Source organism: Amblyomma americanum, chromosome 2 (genome assembly GCF_052857255.1).
Source record: "Amblyomma americanum isolate KBUSLIRL-KWMA chromosome 2, ASM5285725v1, whole genome shotgun sequence".
Lineage (NCBI taxonomy): Eukaryota > Metazoa > Arthropoda > Arachnida > Ixodida > Ixodidae > Amblyomma > Amblyomma americanum.
In genome coordinates, this window is record NC_135498.1 from 179,523,220 (window position 1) to 179,550,267 (window position 27,048).

The 27,048-nt window shown below is 46.3% G+C and overlaps 1 protein-coding gene across 1 annotated transcript in view; it reads left to right on the forward strand.

The window, feature by feature from the left end:
- LOC144122023 (RNA N(6)-adenosine-methyltransferase mettl16-like) overlaps positions 1-27,048 on the forward strand; it is a 40,174-nt gene that overhangs the window by 338 nt on the left and 12,788 nt on the right. The window contains exons 2-9 of the mRNA XM_077655533.1: positions 2,886-3,026; positions 4,717-4,895; positions 7,115-7,194; positions 9,649-9,715; positions 10,687-10,776; positions 13,955-14,089; positions 25,113-25,332; positions 26,272-26,858. Coding sequence (XP_077511659.1) covers positions 2,886-3,026; positions 4,717-4,895; positions 7,115-7,194; positions 9,649-9,715; positions 10,687-10,776; positions 13,955-14,089; positions 25,113-25,332; positions 26,272-26,858 — 1,499 coding nt within the window. The remainder of the gene's footprint in view (positions 1-2,885; positions 3,027-4,716; positions 4,896-7,114; positions 7,195-9,648; positions 9,716-10,686; positions 10,777-13,954; positions 14,090-25,112; positions 25,333-26,271; positions 26,859-27,048) is intronic.

Consider the following 27,048-nt stretch of genomic DNA (forward strand, 5'->3'; position numbering starts at 1 on the left):
CCGTTCGATTCGCCCGATGTCCGTGCGCGTCGCGAGTCCGTCCGTTGGTATATTACACAAGTGCGCACCTGTGCGTGCATGTACTCGTATTGCGGCTTCGCTTTCTCTTTGCTCGATTGCATTTTACTCTTTTCTTTCTGCCGTGCCAGACGTCTGGCTGGAGCGTATGACAGTGTGCGAAATATATGAGATTGCGAAGAGGTGCGCTGGACGCCTCGAGAGTCATTTGTGCAGGTTCGCCGGAAGCTTGGCTCTTCGCCAGCCAGTGCGCTCACCGCTGTACGCCATAGTTTTCGTATCCACCGTGCTGCTGCATAAAGTGTCACGTTCACTTAAAGTGCTTCCAATGGCTGAACACTTCACCTGTATATGCGATCTTGATAATAATAATCTATCTATTATTTGTTTATTTAGTATACATACTTGCAAAGCCTGTAAGTTGAACAGAAAGAAGTGGGGAAATTGCACGATTTTGCAGTTAATAACGACAATTGAAACTATAAGGCACTTTGAAGGGAGATCTTGAAGTTTGTGCTGTCACAAATGGATGCTGTCAAGGCAGGTTCTTGGTGTAAAAGAATAATGGTACAGTGCATATTAGTGCAACAAGATGGCACATCAACCTTGTGTTTATGATCAATGCAAGATGAGATGTAACCGGGTATGGTGAAAAGAACTTCTTTCAGGAAAGGATTGAGGTAGTTTATTTTATATATTTTGCACCACGAGATGTAGGCTGATGTATATAGGCAGAAATAAGGTGCAGCTGTGCCATTAACTAAGAAAAGGCATATTTGGGAATTCACCTACTACCCACTGTGTGGTGACAGAAATGAAAGTACCATAACATGGTTCAACACAATTCAGAGCAGCTGCGCATGACAAGGAGACCAGAAAATCATTGTGGCATGCTTGGATGCATCAAATCACCACTGTGGGCTTGCAGAGTGGTGTTCGGTTAGGGAAGCCTAACTTTCCTGTTACACTGGACTCACCTTTTCCACCCTTTTCGTCCCCTTCAGGAAATTATCGCCCCTTCATGTAGTCTGTGCGAGGGAGCTGGCTCATAATAATAAGCATCTGATATTTGAAATTTTCCCATAGTGCTTTTATAAAGCACTAAAGGGGGAGAAGGTGAAGATATATGAGGTGAGGATGGCATGACAGTAACGTGCTTGCATGCGGTGTCCTAGACATGCTGTTCGGCGTATTTACAAACACATGCGACCTCAACATTTGCGTCACAAACGGGCATTCAGGCTTGTCTCACACAAGGACTTAAACGTATGGTACACACATGTATAAGCACATGGCACACACTACTGCTTCAGTGGCATCCTTGTGTGTAGTAGCTGGGTTCGATCCTTTGCTATGCTCTGGCTATGGCTGGTTTCAACCCAGATGCCGAAGAGTCTCCTTTGTGGTGTGATCAGAAGTTTAGCTATTCAGTGCTTTCCTTTTGTGTAGTGACGGCACTCATGAATGTGAAAAATACTCTTGTCTATAACGCAGGGAGGAAATAGTGCTGTCCTCATGTACAGTTTTATGGAAGTAGCTCGTCACTTATGCATTTGCAAGTCCTAACCTGTTAAATAGAGTTTCCTGCCCTTGCCATACCTTCAGCAGAAGCTGAAACCAGAAACCCGTGTTGGTTCGGTAAAGGATGTTGTGCCGGTAACCTGAACCATTGTAATAGTGTTGTTACATTGCAATTTGTATGGAATGAGATAGTAAGCTTGTAATATCAGCTTTAGGAAATTAATTCTGATTAAGGATCGGTTCCCATGGGCTAGCCTCGCTTTGGTGTTGGTCTGTTAATTATCACATATTCCACAGTACCTTGGAATCCACTGGAGCCTCATGATGTGGCCGCACTGAGCAACATTATCATCAGCTACCTTCTAGTTTGGTTTAGTATATTGTTACTTGCAGCGTTTCTCGGTCTACTGATTTACATCCAACAGCCTCTCATGTTGTAGGTAATTGTGCTGCAGTGGAAGACATCCAGTCATCACCTTGGTCTGTGGGCTAATGCCACTTTTGGACACCTTCACTGACCCACCAACCACAATGTGACTTGCCATTAGTGTCCACTAAAATGGTCTAGGAGATAAGCACATCTCATTGCTTTCTGGGAACAGAAATATTCTTGGTCAGACTTCTCATTGTGTGATTTCATGTTTGAAGTGGTAGTCAGTGGTTGGTATTGAACGTGAATAGCACATGAGAAATCGTCCTCGAGGCTTGTTAAGGTGCTAAGTTTCTTGGAAACATCGAGATGAACATATTGTCAGCACTTATACTGTTAGGTAAGCCAGAAGTCATTTTTAGGATTGCAATTTGTGCTATCACAATTTTTTCCAATACGAAACATATTTCGTACTGAAAGGGATACAGAGGGTGACTTCATGCAATTTTTGTTAGTAAAAATCACTTATTTAACTTTTTATGGCTATATTGGTTCAGCAAAAGGCACATTTATTGCTATGAAAATTGGATTTAAAATGGAATCTTTTTTTTGTTTACTACAGAATTCAGGCTTGTGACATAAAGACCAAAAGGGACTCTGCAGTCATCGAATAGAAGTGAATGATGGTGTGGCATAGCCTCAGAGATCTTTGCACAAAGTCGGTGTGGCATCACATCAGTTTACTTGTGAAAACAGCCGCTGGCAACAATACCTGCATTTCATTTCTTGACTGTTCCTAGCTTTGCATAGCTGAGTTTTCAGTGAAAGCGGGTTTTTTATCATTAGCATGGAGTGATCTACCAATACATTGCAACTTTAGTTTTTGCTCACTTCCTCTAAGTTGTGGCTTCGTGGATACAAGACACGCAAGGTGTGCATGTGAACATTATCATTCTTTTTCTCACGTTGCCTTCAGGGACTGGAGCATCATGCGTGCTGGCCCTGTTGGGCCACAGGCAGTGTGGCTGGGACTTCACAGCCACCGAAACAGACCCCGTTGCTTTTTCTCACGCCACGCAAAATGTGACCCGCAATGACCTTCAAGAGCATATCAAAGGTGGGCATGTGAACCTGATGTCCTGCCTCGTATTAGAAATGTCGCACACTTATTTGGACTAGTACAGTGCAATCTCTTTAGTTTGTGAACTCGCTTATTTTTTTTACTTCCAATTTATTCAAACTCGTGCTGCAGTGTAGATACGAAATCTTTTCTTTGGTGTTTTCTTGTTTGTAATGATGCATTAGACATTAGTATACATGGAGCGTATGCTATTCTTGACATCAAAGGTGTGTTTAGGTCGTGTGAGGCACGGATAAAACTGCAATATAATCACTCATACCTTGTTTTACTCACTCACTACAACGCTTAAACAGGCAACTAAAGTTAGGTGTCTATACTCCTTTAAAAAGGTCCTGCTTAGTTAAGACTGCAGATAATGTAAACATAATTTCATTCCATTTCAAATTATAATTATTGAAAATTGACTGTAGTGCTTGTAGCAGATAGCCAGGAGTGAAAATGCAGGGTTACATGAAGAGATGGTTAGGTTAGGCTAGGTTAGGTTCACGCAATTATTGTTCTGTGTAAAATTTGGTTCTTTCTCTTATTCTGGGTACGGCGCGAGGAGCCAGACAGACAGCGGTGACATCGTTGAGGGGGGACTTAAGGGGGGAAGCTGGTCTTAGGAAAGAAATTTTTATTAATGAAGTCACAATTATGAAATCTTCAGGGAACATGTATTTTTACGTGCTGACTCCAAATATGGAATTTAATTTAATGTACAGCAAGTCCTTGTGGACCTGATGCAATATGTTATGTAACTTTTTGTGGAGAGCTTTAACGAAATTTTGCTGCAGGGAACTTGCTAGAAAGTATGCCGTCCGCTGTCTTGACAACAGGCTATGCAATAAGGGTAAAATTATAATCCTGCCTATCACAGAAGTTGACTTACAGGGTTTTGAACTTCGTACTTCACAAACGGGAAGAAAAATTTGTCTTCTTGTTTCTGAAGGGAAAACTTCAAAATCCTATAGCTCAGCTTCTATGACAGGCAGGATGATAATTTTAGCCTTATTGCATAGCTTAATGTCAAGAGAAACCAATGGCATGCATTCTAGCAAGTTCCCTGCAGCAGGATTTCTTGAAAGTTCTCCACAAAAAGTTACATAACATATTGCATAAGTGCTCAAGAAATTGTTGTACATTAAATTAAATTCTATATTTGGAATCAGCACGCAAAAATACATGTTCCCTGAGGATTACATAATTGTGACTTCATTAATAAAATTTTTTTCTAAGAGCCTCTTCCCGAAACTGTTTTCTCGTGGTTGCATGCACATGATCTTTGGATGTAGCTTACTTTTTTTGGAAGCCTCATGATTGCACTGTATGACTGTTGAGTGCTTTTGTTTTACTGAAGGCAACTGATTGCAAAGCACAGAGTGCATGCATGTGCCACAACAGCATGTGCTCTCAACCGGAGTAGCTGCATGGTGAAAGAAAAGCATGTTTACACATACAGCCTTCTCTGTATTAGAGTTCTGCTTCCTAAATTAATGGTCGTTTAACTACCAGAGAAGGCAGGAAATATAGGGAGACGAAGCAGAGTGCCTTTCTGGAACTAACCATTATGGAAACCTGGATGTGCTTATTTGTCGCAGAAGAACAGGGACAAACGTGAAAACAGAATGGGTCGTGGTGCAACCATCAACTGAAATTTCCTTTTCACCCTGCCGTGTTCGCACAGTGATGCAAGTGGACTCGCTGGTTAAGGCAGTGGAGAAGGAGGAGGCCGGGAACTTTGACTTTTGTGTCTGCAACCCACCCTTCTTCACCTCGGCCGAGGAGGCGGACGCCAAGACCAAGGCCAAAGAGCAGGGACGGGCATCCCCACCCTCAGACATGGGAGGTACCGAGTCGGAGAAGGTAGGCCAGGAACCGACAAGATAAGGGCCATCAATGTGTGCGAATTAGTTGCGACAAAACTGGTAGGAAGCAGGGATCACTTACCTGAACATGCTTTCTTAATTGTTCTTCAAAATCGTACTCTGTGCAGTATAACCAATAAGTAAAAAAACGCTGTTGAAAGTATGTGAACGCAAAGCACTAATTAGGTGCTTTTGAAGCTTTTTCATTGCTGTGGAGTTGTGGCACCTTGTCACTGCCGTTTTTCTTCCCTAGTCGTTACACAGTCGATTCGCGACAACGTGAACTAGAAGTGGACCAAAAATGTTGTTTGCATTAAACGGAGCCCAGCCGATCACCTCTTGATAGACACGATGTTGGCGGGACCAAATCGTCTGTTTGAATGAATGGGAAGTTCGGATTGAGCGAGGTTGAATCGACAAGATTAATCTGTGCTTCTCTTTTTGCCTGGCTACTCCACTCCTTTGTTTTCCAGTATCTCTTATATTAATTATTCGCACATTTAGTTGATTAACTATGCCTGGGATGTCTTTAAACCCTGGAGCTTTCAAGATTTCTGTGGTTGTCTAGCTTCAGCCCCTACAGTTTATCAGAATGCAGTGATTGCACTGGTTACGGGCATCGTTCATGTTGTCAGACATTTATCCGAAGCATCCAGCCTTAGTTCTGAAAGTAGTGCTCCCTTTAAAGACATGAGAAGAGACGTCTCTCCTAATTTCTGTGTTGTGCTTGTGCAGTGATGTTTAAAAAATCCCTAGCTCAATATCTTCGGGGTTTGGCTTTTCATGGAGGTGTTTGCTGCATTAAATTTAATGTCATCGTTGTGCTTTGGCTAAAGCTCCAGCTCTTATGTTGTTCTGTGTGTGAATCGTTGGAGAAATGCAACCACGCCATGTTTGGTGCAATCAGTGGACTCCTTCCTGTTGAAGTCAAGGGTCTGACGGAATCCCGTCTGGTCGGGATGGTACATGGGATGGTATACATTGGCGAAACAGGAGATTTTGCACGCAGATTACGTGAACATAAGAATGACGTGAAGAACCGGCGCGCAGAACAAAATGCGCTTGCCGAGCATTCAGTATCTGCCAGCCACAATATCGACTGGGCAGAGGCACGTGTGGTCGCCAAAGAAAAAGACAGGAAATCACGACTCTATCTTGAGTCGCTGATCATCCAAACAACAGCGCATACTATCAATCGAAATGACGGGAATTTGCCACCTATCTATGCGAGATGCCTGGGATCGCATATACGCCGCATAAAAAAGGCACCACCGCAACGTTTTGCCTCATTGTGAACAAGGCTCCCGTGTGGGAGCTGAAACGTCATTCCATCTTAATTTTTGGTCGGTGCGACTCACTAGTATCCTCCTTCCTGTTGAAGCTTCTGGAGCTGTGCTTTCTTCTGGCCAAACTGTCAGAAGCGTCTGGTTTCTAATCTGTGGGCAGCTGCTTCAGTGGCACTGCATGAATGTTCTGTTGTGCAATCTTGCTGACCACGTGACGAGCATATCTCATTGTTCAGCTGTGCAGTTGATCGTGGCTTCTTATATTTGCTGGTCAAAATTTTTGTTTTCTGTCATTGAAACATTGTGTGCTTTAAAAATGACGGTACAGGTACATGTTCATTGCTTTCAGATAAATTTTCAAGTCTTTTTGAACATTATGTTCCTTGAGAGCAGCACGTAATTGTCACAGTCGTGGCACCATATGAGTTAGAGATAGAAACTCAAGTCAAAAAAAGAAGTCGAGCTGAGAGTGTTCAAAAGTGTGAACAGAGGTAGTGAATTGCAATCATGTCATCATAACTGCCGTTTGTCATGGTCAACATAAATTGGTTCGGATAGGACCAGGTTGATAAGGTTTGAATGAGATCAGGTGATAGATATTTGATTTAAACTGGAAAAAAAAAAGGACACTGACTAAAGAAAGCGCCGCCATTCAGACCAAGGAAAATTACTTCAGGTGTTTCAGTAGGTTTGCTGAGTGCTAAACAATGACACAGGTATTCTATCGGTGTTGTTTAAGTTCAGCATGACATTCTGCCGCTGTAATTTAATGTTGAAAAGCTCTGTTTGCACATTGTAGCTTTAATCGTTGGCGGTAAGTTTTAGGAGACAAAATGTTTGCAAATGTGCGGCTGCTTTCTGCTTGCCATGTTTGAGTGCGGCGCATTGTCATGCCAATGGGCTCACTCTTGGTCCCTGCTTTGCCCTGCAGGTGTGGGCGAACTCAGGAGAGGTGGGCTTCTTCAAGGACGTGCTCCTGCGTGACAGCCTCATACTGCGTGACAAAGTCGGGTGAGCTTTGGGACACCTTGCTAAGTTTGGTGATGCGAAGTGACTGTTCACTTTAGCAAACTTGCTGACAAAGTGTTTCACTTCAACTAGTAGATAAGCTTTGTTATCCAATACGTCTCGGGTGTTATGAATGTCACACTCCAGAGGAACTTAGATGGGAAGAAAATCCAGAAAGAAGGCCTTGAACGCCCATTTGGTTGTGCATTAAAAAATCTGGTTTCTTTTACTGTCGAACTTCGCAGTAATGAAATGGTTTATAACAAAATAATGGATATAGCAAAACAATAGCCATTCCCCTTGGAAGCTCCTATTGAAATATATGTGTTTTATACCGTATATACTCGCGTAATCAACCCACTTTTTCCATAAAAGTTGACATTAGTTGGGGGGGAGGGTTCATTATGAGGGGAAAAAGTTTTAATAGATTTTTTTGGGAGGGTCAAGATTTCATATCTTACCTCTGTCCGTCCTTCCATCATTAACAAACGCACGCAGTCAGACGCATTCGTGCCACTGGTGTTTAACATCGTTCACTTTGACGCAATCCGGCAATTTTGTGGTAGCTGGCAGCGCCGGCCAATTGCGGTGAGGTAACGCGAACATGCTGAACACCGGCCCTGAAGGTCAGGCGCACGTTTTTTACGCGAGGTTAAGAAAACACACAGGACGGTGATGAGTGTGTAATGCCAATGTACGTCTTAACGAGCGCGCACCCCCCTCTCCCACCCCTCTGGCAGGAGCTCTCCTCAAAAGATATATAAACAAGTAGTGATGTCATTGGCGGCGGGCGGCAGTGCTTCTCGGCGCGCTGCTCTGCCCTTCTCGTTCCATTTGCAGTTTAATTTCCATTTTCGTAGCATATTCGCGTGTTTAAAACCCTTTGGCAGTATATTTGGTGTGCTTGACAACATCAAGATCCCACTGGCCAAGCAGTGCAAAACAGAAGCATAAAACAATTTTCATTAAGCCTTCACCGAACATTTCTGTCATGCGGAAAAGTGTTGTGGCCCATATGCTCGTGAGCTGCATGGTGAAGCCAACCAAAACGCTACTCGTGAAGAGATTGCTGCTGCACACCCCCTTTTTCAGCGCCCCATATCAGCTTCAGGACCTAGAAAATGGAGCTAAATATTCTTCATAGGCATCTGCCTAGCCTCTACAACGCAATTCCTCCAAGAACTGTTTCTAGCCTCTAAAGCTGATGCAGGCTGCTTAAGACAGCGACAGATTTGGTTGGTGTATGTATATATTCGGCCACGTGGTTGGCACTTGGTGCACATATTAAAGGCTTCCGCAATGCACATAGGTAGCTCACCAAGTGCCATCTGTGTTGTCCTCATTAGAAATGTGGCAGGTAAGCCCACTGGCATGTGACAGTTGCAACCAAGGTCACATGCCAGTATAGCAAACCAACAGCCATAGTGAAGAAATCGTAGGGCCCCTTTGACTTTGTTATAATGAAGTTCAACTGTATGCATATAGTACATCTCTGAATGCTCTGACACCAGGGAGCTGGGTGGCGAGTTTGAGGAAGTGGGGGTCTTGAGGGAGACCTGCTTCATGGGGAATATTGGTCCGAGCTGCATGTTTAGCATAGGTCAGAGGCCTCTTGGGCTGTTTATTAAAAAGGGAAGCGTGTTTAGCTCTTACTGCCTGCCATTCATGAGACAGTAGGAATTCAGGTATGGTGATCGTCAAACATAACCCTTGTATGGTGCTGGAGGTCAAGACACTAGTGCATGACCCTCCCTGTCAACAGATGGAGCAGAAAAAAAGAGAAAGTTCTTGGGGTAAAGGGCATGTTCAGCTTGCTGTCCATTGTTCCTAACCTGAGTCCCAGAGTAGAGTATAATGTATGCTGTTAACGACTTATTTTTCGCGAGCTCAATATTTCGCGGAGATGATAGGCACTGTAGCACTCTTATTAATAGCCCAAATTATTCATGACACGAATTTTTCACAAGATCTTTATGATTCGCGAAGTCTTTGCAAAAGTTAAGTCGTTTACAGTATGCATTCTTTGGGTGAAGACCCTGCACTGTGAAAGACCAGCCAAGTGCAGCCAGATCATTTCCCAGATCCCTCCGTTCAGACTGGCCAAACAATTCGTACTACTCTGCCGTTCATTGGCTACGGAAAGGATTCAGCAAAATAAACGAGAAACAGTAGTGAAAAATGAAACATGTCACCACAGCGACTGTTATCCTGATTGTTCCAACTGGCCATTGCAACATCCTGCTCGAATGGTGCTGCAGCTTGTTATTCAAGAGAAAGCATTGCAGCTCATTGTGTCATGGTTGCCGAGCCATCCGGTGGTGTCACCATGCATTTTGTGGCTTCACCCTTTTGCTGCACTGAATGTTCTGAGTCCACAGTGAAGGAGATTACTTGCACCGTGGCTGAGGCGCTAATCAACTCCTTTTTTGGATTCCTCTGCTTGTGTCTTGTTTGCAGCCTATACACCTGCATGCTGGGCAAGAACAGCAGCGTCAAGGAGGTCCTCTCTGCTCTGCACGGAAAGGTGAAGTGCACCACTTGTTTTAAGGCCGAATTTAGATGACACTTCATGCCCGTTTCAGGCGGGAAGTGTTAATGGTTGCATGCTCCTAAGGGGACTGTGTGGTGCTCCTTGCAGCCTGTTTGTCTAAGTCAGTCACTGCTTTTCAGAGATCCGGGGTAGTCGCATCATTGCAAATGATGGCCACCATAGGCTGGTTTCGCTTTGTCCTAGAAAACAAGATAGCATGTTCTCTTTTTTTTGTATACAGTGAAACTGCAAAAATAAAAAAAAAATGACAGAGTGGAAGGCACGCAGCAGAAACAGAGGTAGATATCATGCAGTGCTAGCATCACAGAATAAGCCACATATAGGAGCATCGCTTATGTTTTGATGAGGCCTGAACATTTGGTTTATTCTCATAATGATTCCTTTCATCTCCCAAATTTTTTGAGGCGAAAAGCTTCACTACGCTAGGTAAAGCAGTCATCGCGTAGGCCGGAGAATGACCTTGAACGACCTTTAGCCCAATCGCGTTAGCCGTACATTGCCATATGTGGTACAGTTATGGTGTCGAACACTTGTCCCCTGACCTTTACCCATGACCTTTAGTTAACCTTTGACATTGGGTGACCTTTGGGTTGACCTTTGACCTTAAGAACGTCCAATGGGGTGATGTGAAGCCACGTCATGACATCCGACGGGGGTGTCATAAGGCCGTGTGATACCGCGTGGCTATGACGGGGGTATATATAGGTGGTGTGGGTATATATAGAACGGCTGTCGCGAGCGTGTAGCGGAGCTGCCATGGACGAAACTCAGACGCTTAGCAAGCGTGCTTGCTTTTCGCTGAATTCCAGGGTTAGCCAAGTTAAGCCACTGCAGATTTCATTAACTTCGAACATTTTCATAGACCCCATTTGAACTGTCGGAATCCGGAGTCCACCATTACTTTTTGTTATTGTCTGATTTCCCGCTATGCCCACCCGCTGCAGGTCAAGTCCTGTAGAGTTGCAGAGTTCCACCAAGGGAAGACGACTCGCTATGCCATAGCTTGGACCTTCCGTGACGTCAACCTGCTGAAGGTGTGTAGGCTTGCACTTCTGCATTGCTGCTAATCTTCAACAAGTTTTTCACTGCATTGCACAGCCATCACAAAGGTCAGCTGCTTTGTGAAATGGGAAATTCAGGGGCAAAGCTTTACTCCATGACGGTGTTGTTGCTGTGTACAGTGTGCAACCAAAGGTTTTAGTGATGAACAGCTCTAACTGCAACAGACTGAAGATTAGGTGGCTAGTTTCTTGGACATTAATATATATTCTGGAACTGGTGCAGCTGTTGCATGGAACCTGCTAAGACCCCTTAATGCCTGGTTCTGCTCATTGTCCTTCTTGCTTGCACTCAAAGTTGTCATCAAGCAAAGTGCTTTTGCTAGCTCTTCTTTCTTTCTCTACTTTTTTTGTCGTGATTAATTGCATCAACTCTCTTGCTTCCTCGATCTAGATAGCTTAATTTGTACGCCTATTTGAAAAGTTTCTGTAACGTTGGTGACGAAGCACAAAGTAAGAGTTGTAATTTGGAGCCATTCACCTGCCTTCTCTTAAATTTAGCATGCCGACAGGATTTGGCACAGTATTTGCTGTCAGAACTTTCATGGTCTTGTTCCTTCTCACAACACTACGGGAGCCGCTTATTGCCCTTGTCCTGTGGGGCACTGGTTGCACCGTCTGACAGAACTATCAGCTGCCACATGCGAGAAAAGAGCATGATGTCTGTCCAGTGTGCGAGTGTACACAATGTGCTCTGACACCCTGTTTAACACAATTTACTCAAGCTGTAGAGTCATGCTTGTGGGATTGGACACCGCAAGAGTGGCATCAGGGCTTTGAAAGTGAAGGCACAGCCTACTTCCCCTACTGTGGTGGGACTGCTACCGCAAGCATTGGTTCGTGGTTAACCTCAGTGTGTTGCTTTAACCCATTTCCTTCTGAAGCCGAAGATGCGCTGGCTGTTGCTGTGTAAGCGCCACATTTTTATCTTTAATTTGGGAGTGAATTTTGAAGGTGCGGCCTATAGATGAATTTAAAAAAAACATATAACCATATATTTTTTCTCAATTATCTAGTCCTGTGAGGCCCATACACGGGTGTGGTTCTTACACGGTATTCACTTTAAATATGAATGAGTAGATTGGTTGCTTGGTTGCTAATTTTTCTATAGTAGTTTTCACGCTAGGTGACACTAGTTGGCTGCTAGTTTCAGAAATACATAGCAGAAAAAAAAAATTATTTTCTCACCGCTTCTTTTGAACAAAACCTTGGCGTCGCAGGAAGGCTGATGTCTCACGGTGCCGAAATTCATGCACTGCTTTTTGACAGTGAGGATGAGATTATATTGAAAGCAGAGAGTTTGAATTGATCCTCAAGGTGAGGATTAGGACTCTGTCTTAGAACCTCGCACTTCAGAGTAGCTTGAGCATGGCCTTGGAAAGCCAAAAACTTGCAAGGAAATGTTCTTCAATATGATTTGTTTGACTGTTTACAGTAGCTACATAATCTACCAAAAAGCGACTGAAAAAGAGTGTGCCACACTTAGAGGAGAGCTTATCTTGTCGAAAATATCGTTGACGAGGATATGTTGCCCAGAAGCGCCAGGAAACTAGCTGTAGCTTAATCCAAAATGTATCAGGGGCTTGGTAATGGCGCTATTTCTATTGCCAGATACCTCCGAATGATGGCTTAGCAGAAGCCATTACAGATATATTTAGTAGGCAAAGAAAGCTCAGGGCAAAACTGCAAAAGCTGTTGAGAGTGCAACAAATGTCACTTCACACACCTGACTGCTTCAAGACTTTTCATAAACTTGAAAAAATTTACTTGCTCTAGATTTGTGATTGCCCGGAGAGCTATGAATAGAATAAAAATTTCTAGTCTGCAAAACATTCAATGCGAGTTTATTGCTGATTCTTTCCAGCAATCCAGATCGCGCCATGCTCTCGCAGATGGAATGGTGCAACTGAATGGGTTAAGGGTTGGTGTAGTAAGTCAATGGAAGGAAATTGAACTGCTGTATCTCACCATTGCTTCATGTCGATGCATTCCGAGTCAAGTGCCTGGCACCTTTGAGTCCCCCCCCCTAACCTAGCCTGGAGCAACAAGATTGCCAGTTAAGCAACTCCTGTTCCTTATGTCCTGTACTGGCCTAGCAGTTGGAACGTGACCGCTGCTCTCAAGGGTGACATTGAGACGGAACTCATTCGAGGGAAACCCCCTCTCACTCATTCGCTGGGCAGCCTACACTAGACTTACAGCTGTGGGCCTCTTGCACAGCGCATGCATTCTGAATGAATGTTCAACTCTTTCATTAAAAGCTGCTAGTCCTAGCCGCTTGGCTCGCAGTGGCAACGGGATGGCATTCCAGATAGCAGGAGGTGTACATTTGGCAATTGGCACCCCTGAGGTCCTGCATGGGCTATGCTATGTGTGGCATGAGCAGAATGTGGACACTTTTGCATCAAAGCGTGCAGAGGCAGAATGCGTTACAGGTCTGTAGCAGGTTGCATTCAAGATTCATTCCTCGCCAGCTTTATGCACCTATGGGCTGCGTGTGCTACTTGGCCTTTGTCCTTGCCTATGCTCTGCAAAAGCCTTTTATACGAGCACCGTGCACAACTCCATCCAGATGTTATTCTTACTAAAAATTTATTGCTGGGTTGTTTTTGACCACCTGGATGTTTGTTTGGCAGCAAAAGGCTGTTTTTTTTTGTTGAGGAAATTGAATTGAAAAAGTGGAACGTTTTCTTCATTTCCTGCACCTAAATTCAAACTTGTAACATCAGTAATGAGAAGGACTCCGTGATCACCACTTGGAAGACAGTGGCAGCATAGCTTAGCCTGGGAGACTTGCATTGAGAAATCCGGCTTGATGAAGTCACAGTTTGCTTGTGACTCTCACAAGCAAACATGCCTCTCCTAGCATGTCTCTTCTTTTGTTTCTTTTCTCTAGCTTGTAGAAGCTCTGTTTCAAGCGAAAGTAGCCTCCCTCGTCTTTCTCATCAAAACAGAGTCCCAGTCCATCAGTACTGGCTGACTCCAGCTTCTCTTCAGTGTCCCATTAAACTTGGAATGCTTTCGGTCTCCGTCACTGGCGTCTTCTTTTGACCGAGTATGCTAGCATCGAAGGCTTAGACTGGCCTGCACACGCTTTCCTGGGAGTGTGCAGTGTGCCGAAGGGTCATCTGGGATTGGAAAAACCCACACGCAGGTTCCATACGCGAAGGTACGACAGCAGAAGCACCCAACCAAGATCCTGGTCGAACTCCCACCTTCACAGATACCAGTGGTGCCGCGTGTGCAGTACGTCTGGCGAGAGCTGCTCAATGCGCTCAGCTTCATAGAGGTAAGTTTACACCCCTCACATTTTTTTCTGCCATTGCTTGGTGCTTAGTGCCACCTTGGAGATGGGCAGCTGTTATAAAACAGAGCAGAGTCAAAATGTTTTTGTTTTAGGTTAGAGATGTGCAAATGGAAAACTTTTAGTTGCGGAGCCAAACACGCATAGCAAAAATTGGCTGTGAATTGATTGAATGACTTCTAATATCAGTATAAGTTGTTCATACCAAAGAGAAATACCTTTCCACAAACACAGCTGTGAAAATAAACAGATATAATGCAAACAAATTTTGTCCTTACCCAGTACCAAACAATTCACCATATCTGTAAGGCCTACCAGGCATTAAAAAAAAAATTTTAGGGCACTGCAGTCTGCTGCATTGGAGAAATGCGAAAGCAAAATAATCTAACGTCATGTGACTTTAGGATGATGTCAACTTCTTTTTGCAAGTCATCCTAATTCACATGACTTTTTGATGACATCAACTTTTTTGCAAGTCATCCTAAGTTGCGTGACTTTTTGATAACTTTTTTTGCAAGTCACCCTAGGTCATGTGGCACTTTGTTATATCTGGTAAGTTTGTTATATCCGATTTCTGGTTGCAACATACTGCTACACTTCATTACATCTGTTAAGGCTGCAAACTGGGCGAGTTGGTACTGATTCATATTTGAACAGCGCAATAAAACAGCGGGACACAACGAAGAATGGACACCACAAGCGCTGACTCGCAACTAGATTTTTATTGACGTCAAAGGCATCTTAAATAAAAGTGCACCAAACACAAACGAGAGGGAAAACCAAAAGGAAACAACACAAAAGCTAATCATCACAGCTAACTGATAGAGAGATGATGTTCTTATCCGGCCAAGATGGTTAGCTTTGCGCTCGTGCCGATTGTCACCGTTGTGGGCATGAGGGTTAGCTTTTGTGTTGTTTTCTTCTGGTTTTTCCTCTCGTTTCTGTTTGGTGTACTTGTATTTAAGATGCCTTTGACGTGAATAAAAATCTAGTTGCGAGTCAGCGCTTGTGGTGTCCATTCTTCGTTGTGTCCCGTTGTTTTATTGCGCTGTTCAAATATGAATCATTACATCTGGTAGGTTCGTTATATCTGGTTTTTAGTTACGACAGACTACAACACTTTGTTATTTACGGTCCGTTTCTGCAAGTCGTCTAAGGTCATGTGACACCTCATTATATCCGGTATGTTTATTATACCTGGTTTCTAGTTATGACATACTACGACATTTGTTTTATGCGGTCTTTATTAACAGTCATTGAAACATACTACACCGGCATCAATTTTATAACTATTACCGCACTTACGTTATGACTGTGACATCACTTGACTTCCAGTTCCACGGTCTGTGGAGAACTTCGGTGACAGATTCTGCGGACAACTTTTCATCTTGTGAGCCATATAATGCTTTCACATTAATAAGAGAGGGGGAATCATGTATAATAGAAGTAGTAATGAATATTTTAACGAGATAGTTTTAAGCGAGCTCGTGTCGCAGAAAATCCGGCGTCATCGGTGTCGTTGACCATGAGCAAAAAGTCCGCGAAAGATACCCAGAAAAGCAACCTAGGAAGTAGGTGGGCCACATAGGTCACATGGCCTTGTGGCATCATCACAACCTGCCCACCGAATTGTGACAAACTGCACATCATCACAGGTGGCTGTTAAATCAATGATTGGTTGCGAGAGGTTCCTGTGAAGAGCAACCTGGGTCGCACAAGTCCCTCCGATGGCAGCACCAAGCATCGCAGGGCAGTGGCACATCGCTTAACTGCTACACCACTGCACCAGGAGTGGTATAAGGACTCCCAGAGATCTATGAATGTTAAGTAGAGACTGATGAATTCTGTATATAGTATGGGCATTAACGCATTTCCTGTCGCGTCGTACCGTTAACGTGGAGCTTAAATGTGCTTTCTGATTTTTGTAGACTAATACCTTGGTTTCCATTCTTTGGGTAACATAATTGTGTTCAATGGAAGAAGTTTAGTGCGACAGTTTGACTTGCTGACGTGACAAAAGGAGCTTACTGAATGTTGCCATAAACTCGCCACGGTGGCTCAGTGGCTTTGGAGTTCGGCTGCAGACCCCAAGGTCACAGATTAGATCCTGGCCGCGGCAACCGCATTTCAGTGAAGGCGAAATGCAAAAACGCCCATGTGCTGTGTGGTGTCAACGCACATTTAAGAGCCCTAGGCGGTCGAAATTAATCTGAGGCCCTTCACTACGGCACCCCTCATGCATGTGTTACTTTGGCACTTAAACCCTACAGTTTACAATGCTGCCACGAATCATATTGTAAGATGGCCAGATACCTCTCTACGCAATGAGCGGCGACAGCGGTCGATTAGAAGAAGGGCAGGGTGTAGAAAACTGCTGGCAGCATGCGACAAGACTGTTCGCGAAATGGACACAGGAGCGGCAACTTGAGCTGCAACGCGAGTGGGTTTAAGCAAGAGCAGCGTTTTGATGCTCTCTTAACGCCTGAATACAAAGCACTAGTTGTGAAAGGCTGCTCTGAGCACAGCATCCACTACAACACATAACTTGATTTGCCTGTGCATATTGGTTCCACTGGACTACAAGCTCTGTAATGTGACCAAGCCCTGTAATGTGACACTGTCGGAAAGCAATGACGTGAGGATGGAACCACGTCCTCTTTTCTTTAAACATTGAGAAGGTGACTACAGAGTAAGTCCTTCACAATAGGGAGCGGGTGATATGCAGGACGGGGCGCCTTAATCCTGGTGGGCCAACCGGCGGGGAGGCCTTCTGAGTCTTGAGGACCGTCTTAGTTCTGCACCAACCACTCTAGTCGGTCCAGAGGATGTAGTGTGTTCTGTAGCAGTCTCTGCTGCTCCCCCTTGAGGTTGCACCGCTGGCCGCTCTCCTGTTTGTTGCTTGGGCGACACGCTTGGTTCGGTTGCCCCCAACGCTCCAGCTGGTCTAGGGGGTGTGAGAGGAACGAACTCCGCGGAACCCCTTTTTTCTCCTGCTGCTGGCGAGGATGCTGTAGGCGGTCTTAGTAGTCTAGGTGGTGTACACAGCTCCCTTGCTGGGGCTGTTGATCTTGCACTCGATAACGGAGTGTCACCACGCATGAGGGCCTGTTGGGGTCTTGTCGCTCTCTGCAACACTGGGCGACTTTCCACGTCTCCAGTGCTGTGTCCTGTAGGATGAAGCTGTTGTGATGTTGGGTTGCAAATCTCTCTCGTTTTTCGCAAGTCTTGACGGTTCCTTCTAAATTCGCTTCCATCCTCTGTTATTACTCTGTATGATCGGGGGGTCACAAGATCTAAAACTATAGCTTTTGTGCCCCACTTGCTTCCAGACCTAATCCGAACGCTGTCTCCAGGCTGTAATGGCGGGAGCTGCTGTCCTTTGTTCGTATCCTGCTTATGTTTTCGAGGTTTTGAGAGCTGCTGAGCTGAATCCGAGCAGGGGTCCGGGAGCGGCGTTCTGCTGTCGCGACCCATGAGATACTTGGATGGTGAGACACCGTCTTCCAGCGGAGACGCACGATAGTTGAGGAGGCCAAGCCAAAACTCCTCCTTTGATGATCCTGCCTTCTTGAGTAGCCTCTTGATTATTTGTACGCCTTTCTCCGCGAGTCCATTCGATTTCGGATAATAAGGGCTGGAAATGATGTGTTCAAAGTCAAACATCACTGCAAAGTCCTTAAATTCCTTGGCTGTGAATTGGGGACCTCCATCAGTGCAGACCTCGTGGGGGATGCCATAACGTGCAAATATCCGAGATAGTTTGTTTATGACCTCAGTAGTTGTGGTGCCGTTCAACTCCTCCACCTCCGGATAGTTAGAGTAGGCATCGTACACAACAAGGTAATGCTTCCCAGCATGCTCGCATAAGTCGGCTCCCACCCTGTACCATGGGCGACTGGGCGTATCCCGTAACAGCAGAGGTTCAGCAGGCTGTTTGTAAGCATGTATCTGACAGGTCGGACACCGCTCAGCCATTTCTCTTATTTCAGCTGCCATCCTGGGCCAGTACATGAGGCTGCGTGCTCGTGATGTGCATTTCGCTATGCCCAGATGCCCTCGATGCAACCGACAAAGCATTTCCTTTCGAAGCTCGGAAGGAATGACAACTTTGGTACCTTTCAACAACACACCTTCCACCACTGACAGTTCACTGGTGTGCGTTTTCCACTCCCCGTTCAAAGACTGTGACGCCTGCAGTTTTGCCATGATTTGCTGCAGCTCCGGGTCCCTAGCCGTGGCATCTTTCAATTTGTCCATTGTTCTCTTGCTCACCCGGTCCTCCAAGACACTTATGGCGTGTATTTCCAAGTCATCTGATAAGTTATCTGACAAGCGTTTCCCTTGCATCCTGGAAAGAGTGTCAGCAATAACCAGTTTCTTCCCAGGAACAAATTGCAACAGGTAGTCGTATTTCAGCAGTCGCAGGAAGAGCCTTTGAAGTCGAGGCGGGATGTCTCCGAGTCCTTTCTTCGAGATAGACATCAATGGACTGTGATCGGTCTCTATAGTGATTCTTCGGCCCAAGACAAACTCGTTAAACTTCTCACAGCCAAACACTATTCCAAGGGCTTCCTTTTCAATCTGTGCGTATCTGCGCTCGGTCTCTGTCAGGACCCTTGACGCATAGCCTACAGGCCGCCAGTCGCTACCATGCTGCTGGGAAAGGGCTGCACCCAATGCAAAGGCGGATGCGTCAGTGGACAGCTTTGTAGGTAAAGATGGATCAAATATAGCAAGTACAGGAGCTTGCGTGAGCATTTCATTTAGACGGGCCCACTCGATGTCGTGCGCTCTAGTCCATTCAAAGACAGAGTCCTCCCGCAACAGACCACGAAGTGATTCTGTCTGACTTGCTAAGTTCGGCAAGTACTTGCTGAAATAGTTGACTGCTCCAAGTAGCCTCTGGACTTCCTTTTTCGTAGCTGGCTTCTGGCAATGGGCTAGGCACTCTACCAGTTCTGGGTTTGGTTTGATGCCTTGTTCACTTATTCTGTCTCCAAGGAAGTCGATCTGTTTCACTCCGAACCTACATTTGTCCCAATTAAGAGTTAGGCCAGCAGCACTGGCCGTTTCCAAGGCTCTGTACAGTCTCTCCTGGTGCTCTTCCCATGAGGCACCCCAAACCAAAATGTCATCGATGTAGATGCGTACCCCTGGTAGACCGTCTGGAGCCGATGAAATACCAAAGGGCAGCCTTAGGAACCGGTAACGACCAAATGGACTGCTAAATGTGCGAATTCTCGAGGACATGTCATCAAGCGGGATTTGGTGGAATCCACTATTGGCGTCAAGCCTGCTGAAATATTTCGCTCCTGCCAGTTCACTTTCGATCTCTTCCCTGCGCGGAAGCTGAAAGTGTTCCCTCTTCAAACCCTCGTTCACTTTTTTGGGGTCCATGCAGACGCGAAGTTGGCCGTTCTTCTTTCGAGCAATAACAAGTGGGCTTACCCAGTCAGATGGCTCTCGCACCTTGGCAATGATTCCTGCAGCCTCCAGGCGATCAAGCTCCTCTTTCAGCCGCGATCGAATTGCGTGAGGTACCCGCCGCGCTGGCTCGGCGACTGGACGGGCGCCATCTTGAAGAGTCATGCTGTATTCCCGCTTCAGTTTTCCGATGCCCGTGAACAACTTGGGATACTGCCGGCGAACGCACTCGGACAAAGCCTCATCCTTTTTTACTGCTCTGATTCTGTTGACAAGACCAAACTGCTCACAAGCCTGCAGTCCCAAGATCGCTTGACGGCCCTTCTTCACAACAAAGAATTCCACTAGTCGAGTGTCGGCGCCAATCCGAACCGGGAGGCATACCTTTCCCATGTGCACGATTTCATTCCCGCCGTAGCTGCGTAGTACAGCCCTGGCTGGCTCTGGCTGCTGCTTGGTTCCCAGGGCTTCAAACAGACCGCGCGGCAGCAGGTTGGCCTGCGCGCCAGTGTCGACTTTCAGCCGCACTTCCCGTCCCGAAATACGAGTCGCTACCTCCCAGTCGCGCGCATCAGCAGCGCTCGCTTTCTTGCATGCTGTAGATACGTGCAGCACGGTAAAGTCGTCGTCGTCGTCCGGCCGCTCGGCAACCTCGTTAACATCCGCTGCTCTTGCTTTGCAGCAAACTGCGAAATGATTCTGCCTTCCGCACCTAGCACATTTTTTCCCATATGCTGGACACTCGCGAGGCCTATGCGAGCGGTTGCAGTAGCCGCATTTCTTTTCTTGGTGTCTCCCTTTGCCGTAACCCAGCGCGTCGTTCCTGTGCTGCTGATGCTTGTTTTTCTCTTCACCCACTGCGTCGACGCTTTTGTCTTCACTCCACACTTTGCTTTGTGCGGCAGTGATTTCCTCAGCCTTTGCCCACTCGACGGCTGTGGTGAGTGTCAAGTCCTTTTTGGCTTGAAGCTTTTCCCTCAACGTCTTACTAGATGTGCCGTACACTATTTGGTCTCGCAGCATTGATTCCCGAAGGTTGTCAAAATTGCAGGTCTTGGATTTTAGTTGCAGGTCTCGATAGAATTGCTCGAACGGCTCACCTTCGGCTTGCGTGCGGTTCCGGAACACGTAGCGCTCGAACGTCTCATTGCTCTGAGGTAGGCAGTAGGCTTCAAAAGCTTGCACTAGCTTGTCGTAGTCCTTCTTGTCTTCAGCGGTAAGATCGAAGGTGTTGTAAACATCTATTGCCTCTTGACCGGCGAGGTGAAGCAAAATGGCGGCTTTCTGGGCGTTGCTGCGTTGTCGTCCTGGCTCTGTTGACTCAGTGGCGATGAAGTAGAGCTCTACCCGTTGCTTGAATCGAGTCCAGTTGTCCGCCACATTAGCCCCGAAACGTAACAGCTCTGGGAGCAGAAGCTCCGTCATTTTTTTTTTTTTTTTTCTCTGGCGCGGGAATTGGTCACTTCTGACACCATGTATACAAGAGACCGACACGTGCGGTAGCCATGAAACAACTGGTGTTTATTGCCCGCTCACCGGAAGTGCCCGAGCACGTTGCCAGACTGGCTGGCGTGCACCGTACAGTTTTAGCGGTCACCGATACAGTGGTATTTGCTGGTTTCAGTTGACCCGAATAGGAAACTTGCTATTCTATACTGGGTCAACTGGTTCCAGCATGAATGTTTTTGGTTTTGTTGTAGACCAGCTGGTTCCAGAGCTTGCTGGTTTTGTGCCAGGGCAACTGGTTCCAGCAGGAACCTTACAAGTTTTGTACTGGGCCAGCTGGTTCTAGCAAGAACCTTGTTTGCTTCATTTTCATGACTAGACTAGGCCACATGGGTTCAGCAGCAAAACTTGCTGGCTTTGTACTGGTGCAACTGGTTCCAGCAGGTGGTTCCAGCAGTAACCTGCTGGTCCCAACTGAGAGCTTAATAGTTCTGAACTGGAATCTGCTGTTTCCAGCTGAGACCTTTTTGCTGCTAAGTTTGGAGAGCCTTTTCCATTGCTTGGATAGTAATGATGCTCCTCAGCTAATGAAACTTTTCAGTTAAATCTCTTGGATTGTGCCTATATTAATTGTTTAAATAAAACTTTGCTCATTAATCATTCTTCGCTGGCACTTGTGGTAAACCCATAATGAAGGGGGCATAAGTATGAGGCCATGGTATTAGTTTGAATGCGAGTGTATGAGTTCCACATGTAAGTTGTATGTATTGTAGTACTTTGTTGTTGCTCTTGTCGCTGCTTGCTGAATGGGGTTTGAAGCTTTTCATGCGCTCTCACCAGTAGCATAGCCAGAAATATTTTTCAGGGGTTACGCCACCGGTAAAAAAATTTTAAAAAAAGAGAGAACCTGTGCCCAAACAATATCTTAGTCATTTTTCTGCTAAAATACACAAAAAGGGTTAGTTGTTTCGTTGATTGCAGTATCTACATAAAAATATGAGTGCACACTGGACTCCTATGACTTGATTTGTGAAGAACATTTATTTTCTCATTTAAAAAAAAAAACACTTGTATAAAAAATTGCGGCTATTTACAATATTACAATACTCTTAATTTCTTGATTTATCGGGTCATATGCGGTGTGAAGTCCGATATTGCTGATGGAAGCATTGCTCTCGATCAAACAAGTAGTTACGCCTGCCCGATCTAAAGGTTCTGCTAACATTGTTGGAGACGCCTCTGCTACCTTTGTTGGGGTCGCCAGTGCAGCACTTATAGTGGGTGTCGAATTATATTTTTTTCTAGAAGAAATTGTCCAGTGTCAACTTGGGTCATTTCTTCATTTCTAAAGCACCAGCATATGGGCCCACACACACACACACGGTAAACACGAAATTAAAAGTACATTTAAAAATTGCCGGTGGCTTAGCTCTGGTTAAACCTGGAGTGACACGATAGCTACATGTGGCCGAGTGGAACTTGGTCACGTGACCAACCACGTGACAAACCACGTGATCAGCCACGGCGCTGCGCCGCCGGCAGCTGCTCCGCACCGCGTGGCGCCGCAGCCACAGGGTGCCGCGCCGCCACGCTGAAGGCTCGAAATGCTACCTTAATGTAGCTATCATTACAGAAGTGCAGTGAAACGGCACTGTAGTGTGCCATAGTGCTTCGGCCGCAGAGGACGATGGCACGCCCCAGCATACCTGCCAAGTGCAAGCAGATTCGATTTTTATGGACGCACAACGAAATGATGGCGGCGCACGGTTCCGCTCTCGTCTGACTGAGCAGGTCCTGTCAGGTATATTTGTGGAGACCATACAACGACTTGTGTTGGTTCTTCTCCACAGCACCGTAGAAGTCAAAATCAACAGAGAGAAGCTTTTAGTGAGCCGGCTGTGAGTCTTCTGGGGATCTCAGTGCTGAGCTGAGCAATGGGACAAAAGCATTTTCAGACAGCTTAGGTGCTGATCCGGAGGTGTTGTTGCTAGCTGTCTACGTGCAGCGCTTACCTACGCCAGATACAAGCGTCTTGCGGGAATTTACACTGTTACATGCGCACCTTCAGTTCAACGCATGCAAATGGAGACGCAACGATAACTTCAGCTTAGTGCCGTCATCTTGTTTTTAGAACAGGAACCATTTCTGTTAATAAATCGACACTCTTTATTTTCGTTTTTACATTTTAATACATTGAAGCAATGTGTAAACAGCATGGACAAAAAAAAGGCCGAAAGGAGGCGGGCATGGGGTCAATGCAATGCTCAGAAAATTTCGGGGGGTGTTCTGACACTGAAACACCTCCCCTGGCTGTGCCTCTGCCTCTTACTTTAGGCACGTCTGGGTGGCGATGCAGTGCGACTAGCATTTTAGCACAGTTGTGCGAGCATTTTTCTTAATTTTTTGTGCGCACCTAATATTTAAAAACTGTTACATTAGTGCTTCATTATAATATATCAGAAAGGTTATAAAACAAAAGGACATTGTTGAAACGAATTACCTAAACAAAGAGAAGTTTTTTTAATGTTTCGGTGCTACCAGGCAACCTACTGACCACCTGTTGCTGTCAGCCGTTTGGGCCACTGCAAATGCGAGATGACATTCTGAGCCATTACAGGGGCGCGTTTGGCTCATAATAATCCTTGTCTAGCTTCTCTCAACACTGCTCAGTTAGCTGACAGAGGCCACATGTGGCTTTGACAGAGTGCAGAAGCTCATGACTATAAGCGCAGGCAAGTGGTGAAGAAAATCACTGTGGGTGCATCAAAATCTGCTTGCTCCTTATGCCTGGCTATGTGTCACAGCACTGCTGTCGACATGGCAAACTTCAGCGCAGGTGGCTGTGCCAGTCAGTCTTCATTGACAATATGCTGAGGAATTGGACACCTGCTGATGATGATGATGGTGCCATGGATTACCGTTTGGCAATGCCTTGGTTGGGATTACATTTTCAGGCCTGGTGGAATGGGTCCTCAGCTGAGGCTGAGGCTGGCAAGACTTTATTGAGCATAAGGAAAGGGTATTGAGGCAAGTTAGCTAGCGTGCCGCAGGCTGTGGAGACCTTTGGTGACTCCGGCCCATTCGACGGCCTTGGTCCTCGGGAACGTACTTCCTCAAAGTGGCGTCCTGCTACCAGATGATATAGGTGCTGCATGCATGGCCCTTTGCACCCAGTTGTGCGCGTGGAATGGTTGTGCAAGTTAGAAAATGCGATGTTACTCACATGCCTTCACTGATGGGCATTGTTGCTGGCGGCCACTCTAGAACCGGACCTGGGTTGCAAATTGCAATTGTTAATGCACTAACTGAAATTGCTGGAAATGGCAGCATTGGAAGAAAGGTGCAAATCAAGGATACAGCACCGCACTGCGTACAGTAAGGATGGCTGAAATGTTTACTAGTGGCAAAATCATTGAAATGTTTGCTAGTGGCAAAAACAAGTTCATTGCATTGCTGCTCCGGCCAGCTCATTGGCACAGCAAACTTCTTTATTTTTTAAACAAAATTTATTGCCCCAGGGCATCAATGAAGGGTGAAGGTGTGATGAATGATGTAGTAGAGATTAAATGAATGGAAAAAGGTTAGCTGCTTTGATGGAAGTCCAGTAGAGAACGATGGTACGGTCCCTGCATCCAGGCAATGTATGAAGCAGGGTTGCTTGGTGAAAGACCTGCTACCATCAGGTGCCGGATCCTTGTAGGCTTGAGAGCTGGGCAGTCCCACAGTAAGTGATGAATGTCGGCTTCAATGTCCTCGTGTTTACTTATCGGACACCCTCCGAGGAAACAGTTCTCGGTACTGAGGCCACTTCCGAGTTATGGCTGGTGTGAGGGCAACCCCGACCCGGATCCTCCTAAGCGTAACCTCTTCTGCACGGGTAAGACTGCGGGGAGGGTTACCGCACATGGAGGGATGAGAGCACGCGTGCGGCGCCGGAGGAGTTCCTTTCTTGATGAAAGGGTGAAATTGTCCAAATGAAGGAGCCGAGGCGGTGATGAGTTTGTATTTGCAAGGCGGGTCGCTAAATCTACCTGGCTTTGATAGGTCAGCAGATCCCGTGAGACCCACACGGTAAACTTGGAAGCTGTTTTGTTGTGGGGGTTTGGTTGTGAATGCTGTTTAATGGACATCATCGCAGGTTCCCTTCGAGATCATCAACGAGGGCCAGAACATGTGCCACTTGCTGGTGAAGGCCAAAGAGAACACGTGGACGCACCTGCGGCGCAGGCGTCGAGAGATCCAGCGCAAACGTCGCATGGAGGAAGAGGCCAGCAAGGCCAAGGCGGCCGACATGAAGTCCGAAGACCAGCAAACCGCCACAGCTGAGCCTGCGGCCAATGAGCCCCAAGCACAGGAAGGTGGGTGGTGATGTCGAAAGATGGAATATTTCACGGTGACATTTCCTTGGAAGAGGCTGGCCAATAGTCACTCGCAATTAAAGGATGTGCTTGGGCAACTTTTCATTTGTGCAGCTCACTTAGCGAAACTGCTTCTGCCTATAGAATACAAGCACAAGACAGAAGCAGTGAAGAAACTGCTGCGTGGTTATGGTGCTCGGCTTATGGTGGTTATGGTTATGGTGGTTATGGTGCGTGGTTATGGGCTCAGTGGTTATGGTGCTCGGCTGCTGACCCGAACCACGGCTGTCGAATTTCGATGGAGGCGAAATTCTAGAGGCTCGCGTACTGTGCAATGTGCATGTACGTTGAAGAACCTCAGGTGGTCGAAACTTCCGAAGCCCTTCACTACGGCATCTCTCATAGCCTGAGTCGCTTTGGGACGTTAAACCCCGTAAACCAAACCAAACCAGAAGAGGTGAAGCATCTGAGATGGCATGCTGTCTGTGCCAAACTGACATGCATGAGCTAGACACATCCATAATTCTTATGTGGCATTAATATGAGCAGCTGTGAAGTGTGAAGGTGTGATTTCACCTAGCTCTTAAGGTTTTTCAAGCTGTACCCTCCACTGCTCATGAGCAGATACATGGGTGGCCAGTAGGCACCAGGTGTACCAAGTGTCAGTAACCCAGCACCTCAGCGTCGTCTTCAGTTTTCCTTTGATGGTAAGTTTTATTATTCCACAGGGTGTTTAATCAATAGAGCAATCAATTTGTATGCTCTGCATCTCAGTAGTGTATCTGTACCTAACTTATGTGAAAAATTTGCCACTCCACTATGGTAACTATGTGACAATAAACATTTTTGCCACTTGCTTGACAAAGTTGTAGCCTAGCTCAACTAACTTGCAAAATGAGCCCGCTTTAAGTCTCCGTTGTTTTGATATTTTCAATGCAGAGGAAAGCTCTTCAGGGGTGGCTAACACGGCCGATACATCCACAGCAGAGGGGCCCATGGAGACTTCTGCTCCTTCTAATGCAAGTGAGGGTGCTGCAGAACCAGAGACATTGACTGAGCACCCTGTGGATGCCTCAGATGAACCACCACAGCAGCAGCACTCACAGGAGATGGCAGAACACTCGAGCGAACTCTCTGGTGAGGAGGGGAAGTCCTTGGCAGAGTGCACTCTGCCAACACAGTCGTCGGAGGCTGCACCGGTTGTGCCACCCCAGGAAGAAGGGGAAGCAGTGTCTTCAAGCGAGCCATCACCGCAGGTTGAGAGCCCTCCACCAACCACCGAGTCTTTGAACCACACGTCGCAGTCAGATGTGGTTGCTGCTCCTTCATCGAGTGAGCCATCGCCAGCTGATCAGGAGGCACCACAGGACGAGACTGAAGCCATGGATGCAGACATGCAGAGTAAGAAGGAGGATGGCCAGGAAGCGGGCAGCTTGAAGAGGAAGCAGATGGATGAGGAAACGGCGGACGGACCGCCAAGCAAGGTGCCACGCCAGGATGGCAATGGTGCCCCTGAGGAAAACAGTGTAAGTGAAGCCCCTCAGTTCTTTGGTCAGGTACCACATGACAGGTTCGTTTTAAAGTGCAGCGAGGGTTGAGTGTCGCCATTGGCCTTGGTGTAACCGGCTGAGTGAATGGGGAGCACAGCAGAGGATAAAAGTATGGCGATAGTGAAGAGAGAACGAAGAGCAAAGTGAAGGAGGAGGAGGTTACGGC